At 49.4% G+C, this 16,897-nt stretch overlaps 2 protein-coding genes across 2 annotated transcripts in view; one reads left to right on the forward strand and one right to left on the reverse strand.

Annotated features, from left to right (window-relative positions):
* Positions 1–1,361, forward strand: part of POLR2B (RNA polymerase II subunit B) — a 16,289-nt gene extending 14,928 nt beyond the window's left edge. The window contains exons 24-25 of the mRNA XM_033059817.1: positions 26–221; positions 1,115–1,361. Of these exons, the coding sequence (XP_032915708.1) occupies positions 26–221; positions 1,115–1,204 (286 nt within the window). The 3' untranslated portion in view covers positions 1,205–1,361. The remainder of the gene's footprint in view (positions 1–25; positions 222–1,114) is intronic.
* On the reverse strand, positions 1,307–16,401 carry IGFBP7 (insulin like growth factor binding protein 7). Its single transcript, XM_033059818.1, has 5 exons — positions 15,916–16,401; positions 4,789–4,898; positions 3,412–3,528; positions 2,924–3,050; positions 1,307–1,542 (listed from the first exon to the last, which is right to left on the reverse strand). Exons 1-5 carry the CDS (start codon positions 16,397–16,399, stop codon positions 1,523–1,525), a joined length of 858 nt encoding a protein of 285 aa, XP_032915709.1. The 5' UTR covers positions 16,400–16,401; the 3' UTR covers positions 1,307–1,522.
* Between the last annotated feature and the right edge of the window lie 496 nt (positions 16,402–16,897).

The raw sequence follows: 16,897 nt of genomic DNA on the forward strand, positions 1-16,897 counted from the left end.
TGAGGGGTTTTTCTCTTCCTTTTAGTGATGGTGGCCTTCGCTTCGGAGAAATGGAACGAGATTGCCAGATTGCTCATGGAGCAGCCCAGTTCTTGAGAGAAAGACTGTTTGAAGCTTCAGACCCATACCAGGTGCATGTGTGTAACCTCTGTGGAATCATGGCAATCGCAAACACGAGGACTCACACCTACGAATGCCGCGGATGCCGCAATAAAACTCAGGTACGTGTGGTTTTCATTAGCCATTGTTTCTCCTTGTGGGCAGGAGGAAATGCCACTTGAGTGAAGCAGGAGGATAGGGAAGTAAATATTTAAAGAAGCACCAGAACAATTGCTATTTTAGTTTCATAACTGTTTTAAGTGTTTATAGCGTTGTAGTCAATTTGGATGCTTCCTTATTAATTTTATAGTGTTGGCTTGTCACTTGGCAGGAAATGCTGTTCAAGTGTTGTACAGTGCAGAGTTTTCAGGGACTTTAAATGCTCCAGAGCTTATTTTTAGAAGTAAAACTCAGAATCACAGGAATTTAGAGGCATCGCCCTTGTGACTGTCCCATGGAGATACTAATGCTTGCAGGGCTGGTCCCCCCACAGGAGGTCTTTTGTTTTGCACTTTGGTGGTTTTTCTAAATTTAATAAAAGCTCTGCAGTGCATGCTTGGTTGCTGAAGTATGTCAAGGGAGAGCAGTGGCAGAGATAAAAATAGTTGCCTTGAACAGGCTTGTTTTTGTGCCAGGGACTGACTGCTGCAACTCTTAACAATGGCACTGGGGTTACAGAGTGGTGTGTGCTGGAAACCTTACCTGCATTTAAGCACCTCAGGCACACTCTGCTATGCACATGTTCTGTGTTACATGGCTCTTGTTTAGGATCAGATCCCTTGGCTTCATTTCTACATTAAAAATGTGTTCTGGAGAGCTGCTGTGTAGCCCCTGCAGACAGTCTCAGCTTCCTTCTTGCTTTGATACTGCCTGTGAGCAATTCCTGTTAAATGCTTTCGTGCGTAACTCCAGATTTGCTTTTAAGCCAAAAACTGAATGAGTTTTTTGTGTAGAGGATGGTGGAAGTTGATGCTTTTTGAGTGTTTATCACAAGACCTTTGAAATCTCTTTCCAGATATCTTTGGTTCGAATGCCCTACGCCTGCAAACTCCTCTTCCAAGAACTGATGTCTATGAGTATTGCACCTCGTATGATGAGTGTTTAGCCTTAAAAAGGCTTTTTTTTTAATTATGAGACTCAAGTGCTCAGGTTTTGTTTCATTTTGTATACGTTGCATTCAAAATTACAGTTTTACTCATCTGATGTGTGCTGTTCAAAAGTATGTTTATTTCCTGTAAATAGAATTAAAATTTGTAATCAAACTTGTGAATCTATTTGTGTATCTGTGAAAGAAGTGTGCAAGCAAATTGGGACTCAAAGAAAAAGGGAGTTAAGAGGGACTGATTAGTCAGCTAGAAAAAGCCAGAGCTTGCAGCTTTCCAAAATACTAATTTAAAACTGTGCGTAAGTGAAAGTCCTCACATCACAGCTCTGCACCATCATCTGTGGAGAAACAAAAACATGTTACATTCTGTCCTGTTCCAAAGGGGAATATCGCAACTTAGGCAATAGCTTTGGGCTCTCTTGGCTGAGGGTGAGACCTGACCCCTCCTTCCTTCCTGCCTTCTTTCCTTCCCTCCCTGCTGCAGGGGGGTGATAATAGACATGTTTTTCTGTGCTGAGGTCACCTGGGCATGGCACACAGACTCTCACCACAGGTAGCTATGATGTCTGACAGTTTGTTCCATTAACTTTTATCAATTTCCTTTAAAGTGGCAGTCTGCATTTACTTAGCTCCAGCTGCCTTAGAGCTTTCCTACAGCTGAAAAGAACCAGCTGTAGCATGTGCTGGGTGTGTGCAAGACACAAACTGAGGCACTGTGCACAGTACTGCAACCTCACAGTAGTTAATGTGAGTGAGGGAGCGAGCATTTTCTGTTCTGGGGTATAAGTGTGATGTTCATGGCACAACTCTGTAAAACTCGATTTCGTTCACATCCATAAATAAGATGTTTGAAAAGGGATTAGAGACTACCTTAAAACCATTAGCAAAGTTCCTGTGCATGATACTTGGATTAATTGTAAGCTCTCATTTCAGTGCCAGGTGCTGCTAATGTTCTTCTATGGGGGAAGTATTTTAGCTCTTCACAGACAGAAGGACAAAAAAAAGTCAAGACTATATAGTTTGGATAAAGCTAGCAGGGATTAAAATCAAGGATTATGTCCAACAGGGGATTTGGGCAGCATAGTATTCTCTAGCCAGGTGCTTTATTCCCTGTCCCTCTGCCTCTAGCAGGGTTTCAGTTACTGTTCTGGCTCTCCAGATTTATTCCTAAGCTTATCATGTGGCTGTGGTGCTGAGCTATCCTCTGCAGCTGGGATGAGGGGGGCTGGTTTGCCAGCAGCTTTGCATACAGCCTAGCAAAGGGGACGTGCTGTGGCAAATCTCTGAGGTTTCATATCCCAGCATGCAGAGAACATGGCAGGAACTGGAATGTTTGCTGTGCCAATACAGCTCCCAGGAGAGAGGAGCAGGTTTGAAAGCATCCAGACAACACTGAAAGGATGATAGAAATGGAAACCCACTGGAAGTTTCTCTATAAAAAACCCAGAAGGCATTTCTTAATTTTAATTTGGTATTTCCAGTACTTCACAGCACGTGGGGGGTTATTTAACAATCCCTTGAGAACTCTAGCAGCTGAGATTTGCTGGAATGTTTTGTCAAATGCAAAAAACCACATGTTAAACGAGTATTTCTATTGAGGGGGAGGATTTGTTGGGTTTTTTTCTTTTGAAAGCATTAAACAGAGGTGGTCCTTTTGTATCAAATAACAATAAACTGTTAGGGAAGAGAGCTGCTGAGTGTTCAGCCACACTTACCAACCTTTGGTCAAGGCTATTTCATGCAGGGTTTCCACAACGTGGATTTTCGCAGAAGCTGTTGCCTCTCCTTTGGCATTTGATGCATGGCACTCATATTCCCCAGCATCCTCTTTGCTCAGAGGAGATATCTAAGGGAAAAAACACACCCCGCTCCTCCAGTGAGCATCTTGTGCACTGGTAGAGGTGATTCTGTTTTCAGGAATCTTACAGAACTTCTTTGAGTCAAATCCTATCCTCCCCTCTATTCCCCCTCTGATTGTACAGGCGGTATGCACACTTCTGCTGCATGCTAGACAGAGGAAGGGAGCTTGCACCAGGTAAGACTGGAACCAGAGCCACCCTTCTCCGTCATCTCTAACTCACACAGGTTGTTTTCCTCTAAATGCCCTGTCTGTTGCCATTTGTCTCCTGTACTGTTCTTCGTTCATGAGCAGTTTGCAAACTGCGCTCTGCTGCCTGTGCAGCTCTGTGCATACACAGAGTACTTACCAGCACCCAGCCAGTCACTTCGTGTTTCTCAGGGCCCCCACGGGTCTGGATAGCCAAGTTCTCCCGGTCCCCAGGCAGGAGCTCCATCCTCTGGACACCATACTGTCCTCGAATTATCTGAACAGAGGGGCAGGAATGGGTAAGAACTTTGGGGCTTATTTATGCCAGAACTGCATGTTGAACCATACCTGCACACAGATCAACATTAGATATACATTCATGTGTTTTGTGCAGCAGCAGTGTGTTTGTAGTGTCAGAGTTTCACTTTGTCCTCTGTGTGGTGCAGCCGCACCATCCCAGTGCCTCAGCCCTGTGGCTGCACTCCCCTCACCTCAGCAGCAAGAGTGGCCCAGTTTTCTGGTGCTGGGCAGTGGGATGTGCCAACATGCCCTGTGCTGATCTGGCCTCACAGAACTTTGTGTGCACACAAGGGTGTGTTCAGCCCTGCTTGTTTCTGCTGCAGCAAACCAGGCAGTCCCTCCTGGTACGTAATTACCAATGGGAAAGCAGCACTGCAGTCTTTCCCCAGTATCTGAGCCCACAGCACAGCACAGGATAAGTGGTGCTCAGCCCTTGTTACCACCAGGTCAAGCAGTCTCTCAGCCATGAGGAAGAGGCATGAAAAGCAGAACAGCACTGACAGGGAGTGTAAACTCAGCATCTATTCATAAACAAGCAGAACACACTGCCTGAGTCAACAAGTCCGCATTGTATAATCACCTGACAGTCTGCTCTTGAACCCCTACAAATAAAGCTTGCTGTCTTACAGAAAATTTTAGGCCAACCTAGTTTTTTCTCCATAGTATCCTTAAGTAGTAACATTTCAACTTAATTTTAAGACTCTTCACAAGTGTGCACAAACCTGTGGCACTTGAGGAGGCTGTACAGGGGAGCCATGCAGTGGCTCTCAGCCCTACAGCCAGGATCCTCTCCATTCAACACTGGCCCCTGTCCTAAACCAGATGTTACCAGTGCTGCCAAAATCAACATGCTGCTGGCTACTGCAGCTACATGACTGCCCCATGTGGTTCCTGTTCCCGACGTGGGCGATGTCTAGCCACCTCAGAGTCACTGCTGCCAGCAGGGTGAAGGTAAAAGCAGGTCAAGGGACATTCCCTACATGCTCCGAATACCAGGCGCTACCAAGAGAAACATGAGTCCTGTCCTGCCTCAGGATCAACAAGAGTTTATTTTCTAAATAATGCCTAAAAACTAAGCAAAACCAGACGACTGGGGGTGGACAGAACTGCACAGATGAGAGAACTCATCAAAGAGGTGTGTTTCTACAGAGGGATCTGCTGTGGCCTTTGTGCTTACCAGGCACTTTCAGGCACCTCAGATTTGCTGAGCTGTAAGAGCTCCTAGCAGGGTCCTCACCTTGTTCCAGATGAGGACAGGGGTTGGGATGCCAATGACTTCACAGCTCAGGTAGATCTGTGCTCCTGTCACATTCCAGATGTCCTTAGGAGGAGTCACAATGGAGGGTCCTGCAAAAAGGGAGAAAAGCTTTTAAGTCCCAGGTGACTGCAAGCCTGCCTCCATGCTAAGCCTTTTAAGTGGGAGCCAGTCACAATTTTGAGAATGAGGCGAACGTGATCCCTGCTAGGAGCAAAGTTCACTGGGCAGATCCCACATCACAACACTTCTCTCTCCAAAGTAACACACACACCCAGCCCTGAGCTATCCAGACCAATGGGTGCTTGCCCCAGATGAAAACTTAAGTGCTGAGCAGTTCAGGTGATGAGTCGTCCTCCTCTCAAGTAAAATACTGTTTATATTCTGTCATCTCAGAGGCTGAGCAGAACTGTACCAACTCCTGGCTCTGTTTGCCATGCAGTCACCAAGTCAGCTGGCATGGAGGAAGGGATCCCCAGGAGACAGGCTGCTTCCCACTCAATCATGTCATAAAGAGCTTGCCCAACTTAGCAGCATCATTTCTCCCAGCATGATTTCCATCCCCTGACTGTGGGCTAGCAGAATTCAATGTTATGCTATTCCTGTTTTACCTGTGTGCAATGCTCAGCCAAAGAGGGCTGGCTGGGTGGTGACAGAGCTCTCGATGGGCGAGATTTGCGAAGGGAGTAAGTGAATGCAGAGCTCCATCTTTATCCAGAGAGCTCCAATTCCTGGTTAAATAGAGAGCTGCTTCTAAAGCAGATCAGAGCAGAGTTGTTTTGCAGATCTGGCTGGAGATGTTTATCCCTCAGGCTGGGAAATGCTGGAGACATAACCATATCTCAGGAAGGGAAGAAAGGCCTTTTCTGTTCAATCCCTCTCTAGTGAGGCTGTTTTGTAAAACGCAGCTATTAATTCCCCACAATAGGAAGTGCAGACCAAAGGAGCACAGAGTGTTTATTTCCAGTTATTGATAGCTTTAAGAACACCACAAGCAGCTTTCCCCCTTCTGTTCTGAAGATGCAGGCAGTAACAGGAAACTAAAGCTCCCATTACGCTCCATCAGGAGAAGGCATTTCCTATGCAGACAGGTACTCCAGAGCCAGCCTGACAGAAGCTCCTGGTTATACTGACTCACAGAGCACACAGAGCTCATTCCCAGCCCTGTAAAAGAGGGGCAGATATGGGTCCTAATGCTCCTTATGGGGTCCTGAATCTGCACTGATTTCAGCCTTGCATGCTCACTCTACCCTGCAGCCCTGTTTCAGACTGGGGTCTAGGTTTCAAGTGCATCCCACTGCACCAACATCTTCCAACAGAAAGTTGGTGTCTTCTTCCTCCTCGTGATCTGGGGACAAATCATGGGGCAGCTTCTATTTTAGCCCAAGAGATGCTGAGATGCTCCTGAGCAGCGGGTGCAAACCTAGAGAAGTGTTTGTTCTTCTCTTTCGAGACTTCTCTCTCCAGGAATGACTGTACACAGCCTGCTGGTGGGAAGCTGCTAAGAGACCAGGGTTGGCTGCATTCAACACTCTCTGTTACAGAAGTGTTCCTGTTCTGATTTTTAACAGAAGGCAGCTGTGGAGAAGCAGAAAAGTTTTATGTGTTGCCCTGGGCGATGGCTGAAACCACACCTAATAGTCAGCACGGGCTGGTTTCCTGGCAGACACCACAACCCAGGTGCTCCTCCTCTGCACAGAGATGAGTCTCTCAGCTGAGAAGAGGATTTAAGCAGCGTTTCAACACCCTGCTGAAGGTTTTTCCCCCTGAGTACCCCACAGTGGCCAGCTCAGGACATTGCCATGCTCAGGATGGGGCCACCTCAGGTCATGCACTCTGCTCCCCTTATCCAGTGCAGCGTTTCCTGCACAGCCTGGCTGTTCTTTTTCTGGTGTCCCTTAAACAATAGGGATAATAAGGTGCTTAGAAGCTCTGATGGGACACAGTGTCCCCAGGCAGCTTGGCTGGACCCATGCTCTGTGTGGGACCCCCAGCTGACACGCATCCAGCAAAGCCTGCTGCTGCCCTTACTCTGTTGCCCAGCCCTCCACATGCAAACTAGCTTTCCTAAAGCAGAGATTGGGACTTATCCCCAGCTGGCAAGGCTATGTCTGCCCCTGTATGACACCATTCTATCACTGGGGTTCTTCCATGAGGCAGGAAAAGCACAAGTGCCCCCCAATGACCACCATATCTCACCACAGAAAGGAGAGAACCTGACACATTAAAAGCCAGATGGATTTTAAGGCATTGTTACACTCTTCCAGGATCCAGCTCAATTCTGCCCTGGTTGGAAACTGGCAGCATTCAGCACACCACTAAATCCACTGCCTGCGGTGACTCAGTCCTGGTTACTGCCTGAGTTTCCCCCCATGCCAAGGGTTCGGACACCCACTTGCTCAGAGGTGTTCATTCACCCTGCCAGGATGAACAGGTCACACCAGGATTTTTCAGCAGCAACTGCTGTCAGGGGAAGAGACAAGCTATTTCTACCCACCTCCTGGGGGAGGAGAAATTGTTTATCCTCTTGGACAGGGGAATTGCCTGCACAGCTTCACAGCAAAGCCCTGTCTGGCTTGGCACAGCAGCCACAGCACAGTGAGAGCTTGGCTGTTACAAGCTAGTCCTGAGCTCGGGATGTACATCCTGATCCAACCAGGCAGAACATGACGTTCTACATTTGGCTGCAAAATGAACTAGAAGCGTCCACAGGCCTCTGCCTGTATCTGACAGAGCTCTGAGGCCAGGAGGGAATACACATCCTGAGAGATGCAGCAAGTGTCATGGGAAAAGTCACCGTGCTCTTTCTGGACATTTGACTTAAATCCATACAACCAAACTCTAGAGCTGGGCTTCTTCCGCCACTAAAAATAAATGAGAAAGGCCAAGAAGTCATCAGATTTAAAGTCAAACCGGCTACAGCCACAGCAGTAGCTGAGCTCCCACAACAGTGAGCTGACACCCAGATGCATGGCAGTCACCCTGCTCCCTCCCACAGTCCCCCAAAGTGGGCAGAGATGGACAGATGATACAGCAACTTGACACAACAGGAGAGGCAGGGAACAGCAGAGCCTTGCATGCACTTCAGAAGATGTGAGGACATTCCCTGCTCCAAGTGCTCCTCTTGCTTCAGAAGTTCTTGTGAAGGGAGCAAAGTGGGGACTGGAAACAAGCCCACCTTTTACAAAGCAGAGATCTTGATTCTTGCCAGCAAGGAGCCCCCCTGCCATCATCCTACAGCCTGCACCTTGGAGGTCTTGCTGCTCTACTGCCCACAGAGGGGATGGTTTCTCCCTCAGCTCCCTTCAGGAAGGGCTGCACCTGCCCATAAAAATGATCACCACCATCAAGGCGGCTGAGTGGTCCCTGCTGTCCTGCTGGGGACACTGTGGATGTACAGATGCTCCCTGACTGCACGAGAGCTCCTTGACCAAGATGACAGCCCAGGCTGTTGATGGAGATCAGCTGCTCTTCACAGGCACTTGAAGCATTTCCTCTGTGCTCTGCCCATTGTTTGTAAAACAAATAGCTGTCCCTGGCCCAGGAAGGCGCTTTTTACCGAGCCCCAGAGCTCATTCACCCTGGGACAGAGCCTGAAAACACTTTTGCTGCAGCTTGTAGGGAACTTACAGCCTGTGTTATGTCAAAAATAGAGCTGGAAAGGAGTTCCCATTGTTGTATGTAGTTGCTTTTCTGCCACAGCAATGTGCACAGCACAGCCTCTGACATCCTTGATGAGGATATTATTTGGCCTCTGTTCCTGACACCCCTCCTACACCAGGCACCCCTTCTGTGCCCAGCCTCAGCTTGCAGAGACCTGGCATCTCCCAGGACCCACTTGTCCCTCATTGATACCAGGATGGTCACTCACAGCTGAGGGTTAGCCCATCCTCACCAATCTTCCTTTGCTGTTCACACACAGTCAAATAAAAATCACACAGCAAGCAGAGCAGTAACTCCTTTGCTAAAATCAAGGGGCCCACAAGGCAAAAATCAGCTGGACATTGACACTGTGGGCTCTGTCCTGGTGCTTGGGAGTGTGTGGAAGCCCAGACCATGAACACACAAAGCCATGTACCACATGCTGAAGCTCACATGGGGTCAGCTTGGCTCCCAGCCAGCCCTACTGGGCACTGCACTGCCCTGCCACAGCCCCAGGTCACACACACACAATCTGGAACAGTCCCCGAGAGGACAAACCCAGGCAAAAGCTAAACATTGTTTAGCTCACAATATATTGCAAGTCTGAAAATAAACCCACTCCAGTCTCCTAGGTTGCTGGTAAAGTACTTTCCCTTCAAAATTACTTTATATGGAAAAAGGGAAACCTTCCATAAGCAACATTTAGTCATTTTAGCTCCCATGGCCTCAGCTGCCCCCTCCCAGGTCAGTGCCCTGTGAGAGGCGGCAGCAGACGGGAAGGGAAGCAGCTCCTGGCCTTCCCCACTCCCAAAGCTGCCTGCTGCTTTCTGGCAGGTTTAACAAGCCTCCTCTGTTACCTTCCTCTGAAGGCATTTCTCATCCTCCTGTAATGTCTGTGAAGAGACTGTTACAGAAGGAAGTGAGTGTTGGATGCTGTGTCTGTTTGGGCGCTCCCCCTCAGACTTCAGGAAAGGCTGCAAACACGGACACGGCTTTGCCCCAAGCCCTGGAGACTTGAGATTGAGTCAGCGTGAGGAAGGGCCCTGGGCCACCATCATTCTGCCATGGAGCAATTCCTGCTTTCCACACCACTGGGCTCAGCACGGTGCAGAGCACTGCTGCTGGAAATCCCAGCCCTGCTGTTTCACCATGGTTTGGGAACACTGCCTCCAGAGACCTTGGGCATGACCTTCGTATCACAGAATCACAGAATGGTGTGGGTTGAAAGGGACCTTAGAGATCATCTACCTCCATGAGCTAAAGCCTGGAAAGAATGTGAAAAGCTTGCAGTGGGAGACACAGAAAAAAGGCATGGCAGCATTTATGCATGGAAAAGCAAGCAGGGCTTTCAAAAATCCAACCTGATTAGACTTGTTACGTGGTAATCTCCTATTTAGTTCTAACCTCAGACAACCTCAGCCCAACAAAGGATTAAACGCTTTTTTTTTTTTAAACACAGCATGCCTTTCCAGCAACAGAAAAAACAAACATAGGGTGGAATTTGCTGATCAGTAATCATTCCTTCCTAGTGAATTTGGGTATGCTGTGATGATTGAGAATGAAGACACAGGTAAAATACAGGATCCTCCTGAGCCGTGAAGGTGTTGTGTAGTCCCCAACACACTCTTGCTCTCTAGGACTCTGACAAGTAATATATTCAACAACTTCCACAGTAGCTTTTAGCACAGTAACCATAAAAACTCAAGCTCCAATGAACCAAAACCTTTTCAAATAGTGGAATGCTTTTTAAGGAGGAATTTATGACCTGTGCTACAACAGTGGAAGGTCCCAAAGTTACACATGAATTTTAAATCATCAGTATTTTTGAACACTAAGAGCAAGGAACAGCAGTGTTCAGGAGTCAGTCATGAAACACAGCAGAGTCCAGGAAGGGTGGATGTGTTTTAAAAAAGGAATTGTTAAATATTCAAGAGCAGACTGTCCCCAAGTGTGGAAAGCCCAGGGAAAAAGACCAGCCTCATTAAACAGAGAACTCAGGCTGGAATTTAGGGGAAAAAAGGAGAATCTATAATCTCCGGAAGAACGATCAGGTAACGTGGGAGGACTATAAGAATGTTGTGAGGTCATGTAGAGAGAAAATTAGAAGGGCCAAAGCCCAACTAGAATTTGATTTGGCTGCTACAGTAAAAGACAACAAAAAAGTTTCTATAAATGCACTGGCAGCAAAAGGAGGGTCAAGGAGTGTCTCCATTATTGGTTGAATGCAGAAGGTAATGTAGTGAGAGGGCATGAGAAAAAGGCAGAGGCACTTAATGCCTTCTATTTCTTAAATATCAAGACCAGTTGTCCTCAGGATACTCATCTCCCAGATGGGGAGATGAGTGAAGTCCCCATAATCCATGAGAAAATGATTAGTGACCTGCTGTGCCACTTAGGCACTCGCAAGTCTGTGGGCCTTGATGGGATACACCCGAGTGCTCTGCCACAGACTCTCAGGATGCAGCACAGAAATGCAGGAAAGATCCACCTCCAAACCTTCCACCTGTTTTCCTTTGCAGTGGAAGATAGCAGGTAGCCAGCCACTGCTGCAAGACCCCCACTCCCACCTGATGAAGAAACTCAAACCAAATTCCCAGGAGAATCAGGGAACTCAGTTCATTTCCAACCACAGATGATTTAGCAAAAACTTTGCTAAATCTTTCCCCAACAAAGACAAAACCACTTATTAAATGTGTATATTCTTCTAAGTCCCTTAAAATCCAGAAAAGGAAGAATGGTAGGAAAGAACTAAAGCAATCTGAGCCTCTTGTTAACAAATCTAGAAGAATTTCTTGCAAAATGTGCCTGGCTATGAACTATGTTTTGTGGTGTCTAGAGTTTTGTACATAAATCAGCTGTATCAGAAGATGAGCTAATCTCAGTGATAACACCAGTCTGCCATTTCCCACAAGCTTTTTTTTCCCCAAAAACTCCTGTTTTTGTTCTACTCTGGTATTGGATTAAAAAAATAAAACAAACCTTAGATATTTCTGGAAAAGCCTCAACAGCTGAATTTGGATGGAATGAGCCAACAGATGTGATTCATGTTTCTTGTTTTGAAGTTGACCTGTGGGAACCTGGTACTTTTTTGTCTGTAGCACAGATTAACCTTTATGGAACAGTGAAGTATCAGCAAAGCAAAACCACTGATGGGGTAAACTGGCAGGAATTTGGGAGGAGGGGGTGATATATTTGCCCCTGGGGCTGCCAGTCTCCACAAGAGCCTGGCAGTCACAATCCTATGTCCATCAGATTGCTTTTTTAAACCCTGTAGACAGGGTTTGGCTGTAGACAGCCCAGAAACCTCACACTCACCTTCTTCTGAGCCCCAGAGCTGGTGTGTGGCACCTTAACAAAAAATTCCTTCCATGAAGGATGCTGTCTGGGCTTCTGGAAAACCAAAATGATACCTCTCTGAGGGGACAGCTCAGCTCCAGTGACTGGGATCTCCCTTGTGGTGAAATGTAGACAAGTTTAATGCTGGTTACAGTCAATTGTAAAAGAATCCCTCCTAGTTCTGCTGTTCATCTGTAGCCTGTGGGAGGGATCTTGGGAGTCATCATAATCACAAGGAAAAGCCCTGCATGTTTCCAGTGCTGGGAAAACGCTTTCATGGACCCACAGAGTTTTAAACCACACTCAGATGAACAGAAATAAAGCAGACTGCTTGGCAAGCCAGCAAATTTACCCTTGACACAGAGAGGCCCTGAGTTTCTACCTCCCCAGGAGGTCTTTGTAGGTAGGTACAAAGCAGCACCAGCTCCCCTGAGAGTGAAACACTGTCCTCTGAAGTCTGCTGAAAGCTGCTTTGTGGCATGCTGCTTTTGAGCAAGAACAAGAGTTTGGCTTCCACCAAGAAAGAAGGGAGCGTAACACAAAGAGAAAGCCTTGATTGACAACAGCAAAGCAACCTGGAGACCCCAACCCTGTTGGAACAAGCATTAGGGACTTCAAACCACATAATGAGGCAACTTTGGCAGTATTTCCAGCAGTCACAACACGTCTCTCAAAGCAGGTATTTGGTTGTAGCAAATGATAAGAAAAACTCAGGGGTATTTGTCACTTCCTGCGTTGGTTAGGCAACAAGTCGGTGCCTGGTATTTCTCAGCTCAGAGATCATCATCAGGAATCCTGAGAGCCTTTTTTTATGGGGGTTGGTGCTTTGAGGTTTTCTGCCTGGCTTGAGCTGAGCCATGCAACCCTAATTCTTTATGCCAGCTGGCTTTGCATGGCAGTGGGTACCACAGTCCTCCTGCCCCAGGTCCCAGCTGGCTGCAAACAGCCTCAGTGTGTGCACTGCAAATTGAATTTCAGCCTACATTCCTGAAGCCACCAACTCCTTAAGAGGCAGTTTTGAACATCTGCGCACAGCTGTGTGACAGCAGTGACAGAGGGCAGCTCCCCAGCTGTCAGAGCAGCCTCCCTTCCAGCCAAGGGGGCCACCAGAGGAGGCACCCCAGACCACCTGTACCTGCCCTGCCTGCAAGACCTGGTGGCAGACCTGAGCTGCTTTTTCATAGGCAGAGAGCAAACAGACAATCCGTTTAAAGGCAGTGCTGGAAAGCAGATTGAAAACTTCACAGCATCCACCTCCTGCACCCTCAGCACTGTGATTAGCTACAAAAAGGCTGCTGGGACACACAGGTCGAGATGACATGCAGGCAGTGGTGCCCTGACAGGGAGCAGGGCAAACCCAGGGCCAGCTCTGAGTGCAAGTGTGAGGGCAAAGCACAAGCCCAGCCAGTAGGGTGCCCCATGCCATCACTGCCTGCTCTCCCAGAGCAAAAAGATGTGCAGCTTTTTCTGCTGGCACAGCACCAAGAGCAGTCAGGCAGCTTCAAGGAGTTGACAATCAAGTAGGATGCCTTTTTCCACTCATCCCCAACATAAAACCCAATTCAGAAAGGACCAGCTGAATCCCTCCATCTGCCAAGTGCAGGTAGACTAAAGGTTATTTCTGTCCTTTCAAACTCTTCTCAACTGTGTCTTCCTCTGCCCTCCAGCAGGAAGTTTTGGCTGCTGCAGAAATACCTCTTTCTGCATGGCTTCATCATTTTTGTGCAAAACACAGGCATCACATCTGAGAGGTCTGGGAAACAATCAGGGACAAGGTCAAGGTGAATTCTGCAGGGCTGAGAACGTGTTAATTCCTTTTCCTATTTAACATCAAAGAAAGATCCAACAGGATGTGAAAAACAAGTCTTCCCTCTCCTGCTCCTCTTGAACAAAAAAAAATTAAAAATCCCAAAAAGCAATTAAACACAGTTAGGACCTACTGCTGGAAACATACGTTTCTGGATCTCTTCTTAGATACTATCTTGAAAGGCTGCTCTCTCTTGGACTGAAAGGACATGAGAGGGCATGCAGACACCTCAGAACCCATCTCCCACTATTTGCCTACCACACTATCCAGGTCCTAAAAACTCAGAAAAGTGCTGTTTCCTATCTGGAAAGATACTGGAAAAGGCTCTATCCTGACAAGCTGATGGGATGGATATTCTCTCCTGTCAGTGTTTCAAAATCCATGTGAAGATTACAACTCTCCACCCTTCCCACCCAATGCTCCTAACTTCCTGGAGGCCCTGAGGGATACAGAAATACTTCCAGATGTCTAGCACAGTTGTGGGATGTCCCTGTCTGGGCAGCAAGCCACAGAGCAGTGCATATCACTAGAAGGCACATAGCACAAGGAAGGTTCATGCAGGTGAGAGAAATAGCTGAAGGATCAGTTGTGCCACCACTGCTGAGCAGCCCACATCCATCCTGCTCCCTTCCCTGAGATGCTGGGTTGGAGCTCTCCCAGCAGCAGGAGCTGAAAGAACAGGTCCCCTCTCCCTGGAGGACTGAACATATTGCCAGTTGCTCTGCACTACATGCTCCAGCGAAATTCTTAAACAGGCAACAGCCTGCAAAGATCTGCAGTCTCACTGCAGATCTGCACACCTGAAGAGATCATCTCCAAGGAAGGGATGCAGTTTGTGCATGGAATGGCTGTCTACTCTGAGACCCTTCTTCAGCAAAGCTGCTGCTGTGAGGATCACAGGACAGAAAAATCTTGTGGAACCTACTGGAGGCTGGCAGGTCAGTGCCCTTCCACATCCCCTGCCAGTGGCTCATGTTTGCATTGATCTCATCAAACTCTGTCTCTATAGTCTGGATCAAAGCCCCACCAAGTCAAACCAGCATCCAGTCTGGGACACACACCAGGAAGCACAGCCAAGGGTTGGGACAGTATCTTGCAAGTATCAATACCTGTTTTGTAATGAACTCCCACATTACTTTGGGCAAAACAAGTGAGAACACAGCCTTCTTCTCAAGTACGCACCTCAAGCATGACATCTTTCAAACCCATCTCCTCACTCGTCTGGGCTGGCAGAGCCAAGAAGCAGCACGCATTTTAGGAGTCCTGAGGCCACTGGGCAGGAAAGGCTCCTTCCAAATACTAGAGAGAGGCATGGACTGAGGCTATTCTCACCTTATTCCATATTGCCTTGAATGCTGAAATTCCTTCCCTCCAAGAGTTAATACTCTACCACACTGTTTCTGGCTAATATGTAAGCCTAATCTTTTGGACAAGGTTTGTGAAAAGCTGCACAGGGCATTTAATGGGCAACATCAAAGTGCATAACACAATCCTCACCCAGTCTTTCATGCCTGCCTTGGGAGTTTCAGAAACATTTTTTTGCAAACATACTTGGCCTCAGTTATGAGAAGCAAGAGAAGGAGGAGGTGGAGGTTGTGACCTGCACATACTGTGTTTATGAGAACACTCTTCCACCAAAACAGCACTGGCGCTGCAATCTTGTCCTTGAGACATTTAGTATATGGTTTGCATGCTATGTCTTACCCCTCCCTCCCGCCAGCAAAAACCACTCCCAGAGGCTAGAATTTCTAGTAGAGGCTCTGCGCAGAACAACTTCTTCCTTGAGCACTATCCCTGAGAAAAATCTTGGGATGAATCAAACTCCTGGTCGGAAATGCAGCAAGTGCAAACCGCTACGTGCGGCTCACAAGAAAGTCACCGTTTCCTTTCATTGGCTCTGAATTTCTGTGGCTTTCACATTCATTTAATTATTTCCTTTCCTCTCTGCTTGCAACCATCCTGGGCAGAACACCGCCCTGGATAGCTCACCCCTTTTGTTCCATCTCACAGCAGCCCAAACTGCAAGCTTCAGGCAAACTATGAAAAGTGAGGGCGTGTAGTTCCAGCACCGCTGGAAGCCAGCAGCGAGTGCCCAAGTTCCTCGGCCGGTCCGAAGTGGTACTCCAAGTTTAGGCAGCGCCATCCGACTGGGACTCTCCAGTCCATTTAAGGCGGGTCTGAAATCACGTCCATTTTACCAAGAAGCGCCCCGACGGGATAAAGCGGCAGGAGAGCGCTGGGGAGGCGCGGCGCTTCCCCGCGAAGCCGGGTGCAGAGCGGCCACCCCGCCCCGCAGCCCGCCCGCCCCGCTCCCTGCCCCGCACCTTGCTCGCAGGCTCCCTTGCTGCGCTGGCTGATGGCGGGCTCGCCGCGGCTCTGTGCGCGCAGGCTGGCGGCGCGGAGCTGGCAGCCGCTGCCGTAGGTGAGCCCGTCGCTGCCGCACACCGGGTAGCGGCTCTTGCAGAGGCACACGCCGGGCGGGCCGGCGGCGGGGGGAACCGGGCCGCCCTTGGCCTTGCGGCGCTGCCGGCTCTTCACGCACTCGAGGCCGGGGGCGCAGCGTCCCCCCGCAGCGCCGCCGCCGCCACACGCCTCGCCCTCGCCGCGCCCGCACTGCCAGCAGCAGCCGCAGGCGTCCCGCACCCTGCCCAGCGGGCAGCCCCGCGCCGGCAGCGCCGGGCACCGCGCCGCATCGCAGGGCCCGCAGCCCCCCGCCGCCGCCGCGCCCGGGGCGGGCACCGCCAGCGCCGCCAGCAGCAGCGGCAGCAGCGGCAGCAGCGGCAGCAGCGGCATCGCGGAGGGCGGCATGGCGGCACGGAGCCGCCCGCCCACGGCAGCCGCTTAAGCCGCGGGGGGAATCCCCTCCCCGGCGGCGCCGCCCCGGCCCCGGTCACAGTCACGGCCAGGGTCACGGCCCGGCAGCGGGGCACCGCCGCCATCCCGCGGCCGCCGGGCACTCCGCACCGCCGTGCGCGGTCCCTGCGGCTGTGCCGCGCTCAGCTCCGGCAGCGCGTCTGTTCCTCTTCCCGCAGAAAGGAGCGGGCTGACAGCCGGCTGAACGCGGGCCAGTTGTGCCCAGGGGGCCAAGAAGGGCAGTGGCATGGCCTGGGGCAGTAAGCGTGCCCAGCAGGATCGGGGTGCACTTACTGTCCCCCTGTACTCGGCACCTGGAGTGCTGTGTTCAGTTCCGGACCCCTGTCTACAGGAGGGACATTGAGGTGCTGGAGCATGTCCAGAGAAGGGCAAGAAGGCTCATGAAAGGTCTGTCGAGAACATGACTTAGGAGAGGAGGCTGAGGAAGCTGGA

Source organism: Catharus ustulatus, chromosome 5, assembly GCF_009819885.2.
Source record: "Catharus ustulatus isolate bCatUst1 chromosome 5, bCatUst1.pri.v2, whole genome shotgun sequence".
NCBI classification, from domain to species: Eukaryota; Metazoa; Chordata; class Aves; order Passeriformes; family Turdidae; genus Catharus; species Catharus ustulatus.

Bases quoted from the DNA above. Each gene is read 5' to 3' on its own strand.
- IGFBP7 (XM_033059818.1), bottom strand. From the start codon at position 16,399: ATGCCGCCCTCCGCGATGCCGCTGCTGCCGCTGCTGCCGCTGCTGCCG. The intron at 4,899-15,915 runs GTGCGGGGCAGG...CCCTTTTTGCAG, and splicing joins CAAGGGAGCCTGCGAGCAAG to GACCCTCCATTGTGACTCCT. The intron at 3,529-4,788 runs GTGAGGACCCTG...CCCTCTGTTCAG, and splicing joins CTGTCCTCATCTGGAACAAG to ATAATTCGAGGACAGTATGG.